The following is a 9538-nucleotide window of genomic DNA, read 5'->3' as shown; positions in this document are numbered from 1 at the left end:
TGTAGACCAGGATGGTCTCGATCTCCTGACCTCGTGATCTGCCCGTCTCGGCCTCCCAAAGTGCTGGGATTACAGGCTTGAGCCACCACGCCCGGCCGTTCAGTATCAAATTTCTTATGCAATACATTTATTATGAAACACTTTTTACAAATTTCAATGTAATAAACACTTATCAAGCACCTACTATGTGCAAATTACTGAGCTAGGTATTGTATGCAGATACAGAGATGTAAATGAAATAGCTACCTTACTTTTATATATATTATTTTTATGTTTCATTTATTTATTCATTTTTTTGAGACAAGAGTCTCACTCTGTCACCCAGCTGGAGTGCAGTGGTGTAATCTGCTCTCACTGCAATCTCTGCCTCCCGGGCACGAGCAATCTGCCGCCCACGTCAGCCTCCCAAGTAGTTGGAACTACAGGAGCCCAGCTAATTTTTGTATTTTTTGTAGAGACGGCGTTTTGCCACATTGCCCAGGCTGGTCTCAAACTCCTGGACTCAAGTGATCCACTGTCTCGGCCTCCTCGAGTTTCTGGGATTACAGGTGTGAGCCATTGCACCTGGCCATTACTTTTATTCTTTAATTTAAAGATAGGGAATTAAGGCTTAAAAAGGGCTAATATGTTCAAGGACACAGCTTGGCTGAACTAAGATTTATATTCAGGCTTGAGTTAGGAAATAAAGGAGGCATGATTTGAAGCTATCTGACTCCAGAGGCTTGGCTCTTGACCGGGTACCATGCTAAGGCAATATCGTTTCAATTCTCACTTTAAGTAAAATATAAGTGCTATTAATTTGGTACCTGGGAAAAATCTTCAGCGGCTACTGGTAAATTAACATCATTTTCTTGTAATGTCAGAAGTGTTGTGGGAAGAACAAGGTTAGAATTTGGCTCCAACTGCAATTCTCCCAAACTCATTGGACCATGACTAGCACATGAATCTTCATAAATACTACCTGTTATCAAAAATGTAAACAAAAAGTTAAAATAAGTTGTTAAATTTATTTTCAAAAATGAACAAGTAGTTGACTAAAACTACCAATATGTCTCATCTGCTGAATTAGAACTAGCAGTGTACTTCAAACAAAAACACCTGGACCAAGCCTTCACTGCAGTTAAAACCAAAACTCAGAGAGAATGCAAAAAGTACCTATGTTCAAACAAATCCATGGAATATTCTACGTAAAGTTTCAATCAACAAGTTGTCCATGCAGTTCATCTGAAGCCTCCTTCCCACATACGAACTCTTAACACTCCTGCTTACCGTTCCTATCTCTAAGAGTCAATAGAATACTTTCTATCTAAAAGGTAATCTTAAAGCAAAGGGCAATTTCCTGCCTAGAAAATGTTGGTACTGCCTAGCTCTATTCTGTGGATTTTTTTCTTCAAGTGATCAAGCTCTTCTTTTTTTATATCTAAATGGCACGTCTGGCCAGGCGCAGTAGCTCATGCCTGTAATCCAGCACTTTGGGAAGCTGAGGCGGGTGGATCGCCTGAGGAGAGCAGTTCGAGACCAGCCTGGCCAACATAATGAAACCTGTCTCTACTAAAAATACAAAAACGAGCTGGGTGTGGTAGCATGTGCCTGTAATCTCAGCTACTCAGGAGGCTGAGGCAGGAGAATCACTTGAACCTGGGAGGCGGAGGTTGCACTGAGCTGAGATAGCATCACTGCACTGCAGTCTGGGTGACAAAGTGAGACCTCGTCTCAAAATAAATAAACAAACAAACAAATAAATAAATAAATGGCACCTCAGTCAAATCAGTAGAAAGAAGACAAGAGCAGCGATATCTATATATCTAATAATAACATCACTGTACCTTTGTATTGCACTATATACTCCAAGCACTTTCATATATGAGTACATTATCTTATTACATTTGAACTTTACAATCATTCTGTAAGATAGACAGGTTACAGTATTGTAACTGTCTCTCACTGACATTACTAAGGTTCAGAGAAGTTAACTAACTGTCCAAAATCAGAGAGCTAGTAAGAAGCACAAAGGAGTTAAGTCACTGCTCTCTGTTTCACAGTCTTGCTAGATAATCTTTTAAAATATAATCAATAGAAATAGACCTGGAGTTATATGCAAATTAAGTTGTTTTAAATATATAGATTTAAAATTTATATATTTTATTTTATTTTATTTTATTTTTTTTAAAGACAGAGTCTCACTCCTGTTGCCCAGGCTGGAGTGCAATGGCATGATCATGGCTCCCTGCATCCTTGACTTCCCAGGCTCAGGTGATTCTTCCACCTCAGCGTCCTGAGTGGGTGGGACTACAGGTGTGCACTACCACACCTAGATAATTTTTTGTATTTTTAATAGAGACAGGGTTTTGCCACGTTGCCAAAGCTGGTCTGAAATCCCTGGGCTCAAGTGATCTTCCTGCCTCAGCCTCCGAAAGTGCTGGGATTACAGGCATGCGCCACTGCACTGCACCCAGCCTGAAAAAAATATTTTAAAGACGCCATAGATATTTTCCATTTAAAGGCATTCTATTGACAATTTCCTAGATATAGCAAATAATCACTCTGATTGATCTTTTATGTTAATCTAGGTTTTCAATGGGGTTTTACATAAAGCAAAATACATCTATTGAGTTTTAATTTTTTTTTTTTTTTTTTTGAGATGGAGACTCACTCACCCAGGCTGGAGTGCAGTAGTGCAATCTCAGCTCACTGCAACCTCCGCCTCCAGGGTTCAAGTGATTCTCCTGCCTCAGCCTCCCGAGGAGCAGAGACTACAGGCATGTGCCACCATACCCATCTAATTTTTGTATTTTTAGTAGAGACAGCGTTTCACCATATTGGCCAGGCTGGTCTTGAACTCCTGACCTCAAGTGCTCAAGTGATCTACTCGCCTTGGCCTCCCAAAGTGCTGGGATTACAGGCGTGAGCCACCATGTCCAGACACATTGAGTTTTGATTTTTACTATTATAGTATTAAATCTGTATAAAACAATTTATCAAAATTATTACCTGATTAATTCTCATTTAATTATCTAACATAAGATTAATTTAAGTAATGGTAATAATACCTATAATTTAAAGTAACTCATGTTCCAGGCTTTATTTGCCTCTTTATCTTCTGTTATGCCTACTTCTATGACTTCTTCGACATTTTTCTAAGATAAATTAAGAGAAAAGAATTACATATAATGTTAAAAACGAAGATATTGAAAACTCTTTTGCTGATAATATGGCATATGCCTAGAAAACCCCAGAGACTGTAATGAAAACAAAAGAACTCTATTAGAACTAATATGAGAATGTGGTAATGTGACCGGATATCAGATAAATAGACAAAAATGATCAGCTTTTTTCTATAGTATAGCAACATGATTAAGCCATGAAAGCACAGAAAGTATAAAAGATAGAAATATCTATATATAAATTTTTAAATTATATGGCAAAAAAAGATCATCAACGTCAGTGACCAAAATATAAATTTGGATAAAAATGTTTACCATACAAATAGTAGAAAACATCTAAACTATAGAAACAGCTTTAAAAATAACAAGAAAAATTGAGAACCTCCCACATGGGGAAAGAACCTTATAGGAGCACATACAAATGGCCAACAAACATATGACTGAAAAGACATATAAACTCATCAGGAGTCAGAAACATATCTTCATATTTCTACTGAGGCATATAAAAAAACTATTCAACACAATTTCAGGAGGGGATATAAGGAAAGGGCACTAATAAATTGCTGATAAAAATACATTGGTTTAAACTTTCAAGAAAGCAACTTGGCATTATTTATTTCTAAACTAAAGATACATTTGTTCATGTACAGAAGAGCTTCCCAGGAGTACATACACTGCAGTAAGGAGGAGTATATAAAACACAACAATCTGGTAGGATACGTGTGTGAATACTTACTCTAGCATTGTTTATAGTGCAGGGAAATGGTAATAAACATCCATCAATAGAGAAACAACTAAATAAATTATTGGAAATCAACACTATGAAGTTTTATGCAATCATTAAAATGAACAAATTTAAGTAATACCAGTTGACCTTGAATAATCTACAGGGTTTACTGGTAAAACACAAAATGCAGGCAAGTGTGCAAGATATGATTTCAAGTTGTAAAATAATGGCAATCACACACACTATATATATTGTACATGCATGTGTGCATAAAATTATATGTGTGAGGTAAAAAACAGGAGGGTCATATGCCAGAATCTTAACACCGGTTACTTGGGATAAGGCATACATGGGACAGGAAAAAAAGTGGTGGTGGGGAGCACTCAAAAAGTGCGTAATAGCTTTCACATCATACACCATCCTATAATTTAACAGATATTTACTATGATCTGTGTACTACATAACCTGCTAGGTGACAGGGATATGACAGTAAACAAGATAAAGTCCATACCCTCACGTGAGATTACCAATCAGTGTGATAAGAGCAACATTAGGCAGGTGACATTAGAGAATTATACAGAGTACATATGACAGGTATTTAACCCAGTGATAAGGGTCAGGAAAGGATTCCATGACAACAATCTAACAGTGCTGAATTTGCTGTGTCTTCTAATAAGCAGGCTCACTGAGTGTGGGTGTCTTACCTGTATAATGCAAGTTAGAGCTTTAAAAGAGGGATATTTAAAATATTATTTTAATCAAGTCTAATTTAATTTAATTTGATTAATCATAACTAGAAATCCCTAATTTTGCTTTCCTAGGATTTTATTGTAGTGGAGAGCAACCATGGCAGACTTTTAGAGAACACCAAATTTGCCTAAAATTGCCAGTCCAGCAAGAATTTTTGGTCTGGTATATCTAACGGATTTTTTTCATTTGTATGAAAGTCAAAGGCATCACACATTATGTATAAACCCCACTCCACTTCTTTCCTCCTAATTCTGTCCTTCCTCCATATTCACTCTCTCTCAGTGACTGAGATGACCATCTATCCAATAATTCTAGCCAGAAACTTAGGTATTTCTTAGACTTCCTGTTACTTTTTTACTGCTCACACTCAAAAGAATTCCTGTCCATCTCCTTAATTCTCTCTCAAATCTCCCTTTTTATATATCCTCCCTACTGAATAGTATCTCATCGGGTCAACTTTAATGGTTGTCTAATCAGGTTCCTTGCATCCAGTCTTAACTCTTCCAATCTACCCATCACATTGCACCTCAGATGATCTTGCTAAATAAAAGGTAAATATGATCATATCACTCATTTATTTATAATCTTTAGCAGACTGATGAATATCACACAACATTCAGAATTGACAGAAACTTAAGACTGAAGTGTTTATGGGAATAAGTATAAAGTAAGACTTACTATTTCCCATTTTGTATACAAAGCGATCCTTACTGTACTCCTTAATAGATCATGCAGGGCTTTTCATGACCTGGTTTCTGCTCCCTGCTGCAATTTCATTACATCTTAAGCTCTACTTCTTTGAAAAAAACACCGTATTTCTGTGATTAACCCTTGTTTTTTTTGTTTTTTGGGGTTTTTTTTGCCTTGGTTCCCTGTCTTATTGCATATTCTGCTTGAAAGGTCCCTCCTCACTCACCACATGGCAAGTATTTATTCATCTTTGAGGAGTCACCTCAAGCAAGACTTCCCTCATCTATGAAGTCTTTCCTGAATCCCTTCAACTACAATTGACCTGAACATCCATCCTATATGGACTTCTTCACAATAACTACAGTAATTTATTGCATGTTTTTGCTTTCTTATCTACTATGTCTACTAGAGAAAAAACCATCATTGTGAACAGGGCCTTACCAAGTTTCATATTCATAGAACCTAGCACATGCTCGGCACATAGCAGGCACTCAAAAATGTCTTCTGAATAAGGTAAATGAACAAACTGGGATATTCTTATAATTTACCATCTGGCTAATTCCCTTAAGATTCAATTTCACATTGGCTCTTGCAGAAAACCTTTTCTAAGCCCTCAGAAATGAGTTGAATTCCTCCTCTGCACTCCCACAGCCGTATGTTGTACTAGTCATACAATATTATAATTGTTATTTATTTCTCCCACGCTAGTTAGTAAATGTCTTGAGAGCAGACATCTATCATCTTTGAATCTTGAGTGCTTAATGTAGTACTTACACACCTCTAGGTATACAGTGGGTATTCAATACAGGTTTTTTGAGTAAATAAAAAGCTGTAGTTCGTAGTATATCCCAGGGTCCACATATAATTCACTCAAATTATAGCTTACATTTTAGGGTCCCCAAGACAACTCCTCAAAACCAATTTTGCATCATTCAGTTACTCAACCCAACCTGAGAGCCTAAGGAATGGAGACGGTGATAGAGAACTACAGGAAATAGGACATTTCCTGAAAATTAGCAGGGGTGGGGAGGGGCAAAGTAAGAATAGATGACCCTCTGTAAGCAACGTTGATGAAAAGCAATACCAATCACTAGCATATATAGTTGATTCTCATCTATGGACCACAGTTATATTCTGTGGTCACCAGGAGAAAATCTTGAAACAAGAGGAACAAATTAGTTTTCCATAGGCAAAGTCCTTTTAGTCAACTGTTGATAGTTTCTGATTCTATGAAGTACATCTAAGATAGTACTTTTCATGCTCCAAGCATTATTAAAGAGAACAACATCATGTGCCAAGCACTGTGCTTACTACTTCACATGCATTGTCAAATACATGTACCTAATAACCGTAATGAGATAGACACTATTACCTCCAAGATAGTCCCCAATGATCCCTGCCCTCTTGGTATTCACACCTTTTTAAACTCATCTCTTAAGTTGTTCCACGATTGGTCTGTGTTATCAATGGAATATGACAGAAGTGATGGCATGTCACTTTAGAGATTAGGTTATAAAAGACATTATCAGCTGGGCACAGTGGCTCACACCTGTAATCCCAGCACTTTGGGAGGCTATGGCAGGTGGATCACTTGAGTTCAGAAGTTTGAGACCAGCCTGGCCAACATGGCAAAACCCCATCTCTATAAAAACATACGAAAATCAGCCAGGCATGGTGGTGTGCATCTGTAGTCCCAGCTACTCAGGAGCTACTTTCTCTCAAAAGAAAAAAAAAAAAAAAAGACAGTATTGTTTCCATTTTGATTGCTTACTTTCTCTTGGGAGATGCCTGCTACCACATCATTCATGGCCCTATGGACTGTTTAACATGGTGAGGAAGTGAAGCCTCTTGCTAAAGGCACATGAGTGAGCTTGGAAAGTGGATCCTTCAACCCTAGTCAAGCCTTCAGATGACCTCAGTCCAAGCCATCATCTTGACTGCCACGTCAGGAGAGATCCTGACAACCACCCAGGTAAGCCACTACCAGATTTGTGACTTTCAGAGTTCTGTGAGATAATAAATATTTGTTGCCTTCAGCTGTTAAATGTGGGGTAATTTTGTACATAGCAATATTATCCCCACTTGACACATGAAGAAATTTGGGTTCAGGAACATTAAGTGACTTGACCAAAGATATACAGAGCTGGAATTCAAACCCATTTCGGAAACTCTCAAAGCCTAAACTCTTAGCTATTTTGCTATACTGCCTTACATATGTGCTCAGTCTTATGTTATACCATGTTACTTATTTTTTCCAATCAAACAAATACCTACAATGTATCTAACATTAAAAATGCACTGTCCTATAGGTAATCTGCTAGGGTTACCAGAAATTTAAGAAAGGACCAGAGAGGCTATCTCCTCAGGGAATTTATTCCGTAACATTTCAACCAAGTGCCTAGTTGCTCTCAGGTACCTAGTAGCTCTTAAGTACCTAGCAGTTCAAGTGATCTGCGAGAGCCACCTAGTGCTAACTCTGTTTAATTGCATTCTGCACATTTAGCTGGACATAAAGGTAAGTCACATTTCATGCTATTTGAATCCTACAAATTTTAAAGAATGTAAAACATTTAATACTCTCATTATGTGTACAAAATGAGAAATGAGGCCAATCTTTACATATATTCACATGGGAAATTCAGTCTCGAACTTCTCCCAATTCTGAACGATACAAGATATTCACTTAATATGAAACTAAATACTCTAACTTCAGGCTTTTCCTTTTCTGATTTCTGGCAAATCTGCATGCCTCCAGAAGTTTCTTTTCACTTAAGAGAAAGCAGCAATGGGCATTTAAAAATCAATAATAAGAATATAGCAGATCCTCATTTATTTGTAAATTACATATTTGCAAATTTACCTACTTGCTGAAATGTATTTATAATCCCCAAATCAATACTTGCAGCACCTTTGTGGTCATTTGTGGACATGTACAGAGTGGTGAAAAACTTAAATTGCCTTATATGCATTTTTCCAGTTGATGCTGAACAAGGATACATTCCACCGTATTTCAGCTCTCATACTGTAAACAAGAGACCTTTTCACAGTATATGTAAAGCTGTGTTTTTCACATTTTATGTTTTTTTTGTTTTTTTGTTTGTTTGTTTTTTGGTGATTTCACGTCTAAAATGGCCCCTTAGCGCCGAGGTACTGTCTAGTGCTTCTTTCTTTCTTTCTTTCTTTTTTTTCTTTTTTGAGACAAAGACTCGCTCTTGTTGCCCAGGCTGGAGTGCAGTGGCGCGATTTCAGCTCACGGCAACCTCTGCCCACTGCACCTCCCGAGTTCAAGCAATTCTCCTGCCTCAGCTTCCCAAGTAGCTGAGATTACAGGCGCCTGCCACTATGCCTGGCTAAGTTTTGCATTTAAGGTTTCACCATGTTGGCCAGGCTGGTCTTAAACTCCTGACCTGAGGTGATTCGCCCACCCTGGCCTCCCAAAGTGCTGGATTACAGGCGTGAGCCACCGCGCCCGGCCTGTCTAGTGTTTCAAAGCACAAAAAGGCTCTTCTGTTGTGTCTTATGGAGAAAATATATGTGTTAGATAGGCCTCCTTCAGGCACAAGTTACACTGCTGGATAGTTCAATGGCTGTGAGTTCAATATTAATGAATCCAAAATATATATTAAATAAGATTTCTTTAAACAGAAACATAAATAAAACCAGGTTATATATTGATCAGTTGATAAAAATGTTATGACCGGAGGCTCACAGAAACCTAATCCTGTATTTATCCTAGGAGCAATGGTTCAATATTTGTTAATATGTTTGTGGTGACCACAGAATATAACAATGGTTCATAGATGAGAGTCAACTATATATGCTAGCAATTGGGATTCTCTATTCTATCCTTATTTCCAACGTGTCACAACAGAAAGTTTATTTAAATTCTAAAATAGTCCTGAATGCACTAAGTGCTACTAAAATCCATATAGTATAAAGGAATAAATATCTACAGTATTATCTAATTTACCCTTGTCCTAAAGATCCGTTATGTCAGTTTTCATGGATTTGTTATATTTTTCTAGTACATATTAAAATAAATGCATCGGCTGGAAACAGTGGCTCACGCCTGTAATCCCAGCACTCTGGGAGGCTGAGGCAGGCAGAATACCTGAGGTCAGGAGTTTGAGACCAGCCTGGCCAACATAGTGAAACCCTGTCTCTATAAAAATACAAAAATTAGCTGGGCATGGTGACACATGCCTGT

The 9538-nt window shown here is 37.7% G+C and overlaps 1 protein-coding gene across 1 annotated transcript in view; it reads right to left on the bottom strand.

The window, feature by feature from the left end:
- Positions 1–9538, bottom strand: part of KIAA0586 (KIAA0586 ortholog) — a 128801-nt gene that overhangs the window by 38812 nt on the left and 80451 nt on the right. The window contains 1 exon segment of the mRNA XM_011961983.1: positions 807–961. Within this exon segment, the coding sequence (XP_011817373.1) occupies positions 807–961 (155 nt within the window).

The sequence above is a fragment of the Colobus angolensis genome, unplaced genomic scaffold (assembly GCF_000951035.1).
Source record: "Colobus angolensis palliatus isolate OR3802 unplaced genomic scaffold, Cang.pa_1.0 Scaffold57, whole genome shotgun sequence".
Classification (NCBI taxonomy): domain Eukaryota; kingdom Metazoa; phylum Chordata; class Mammalia; order Primates; family Cercopithecidae; genus Colobus; species Colobus angolensis.
The sequence above is the reverse complement of the archived record's forward strand: the minus strand, read 5'-3'. Positions and strand labels throughout refer to the sequence as shown.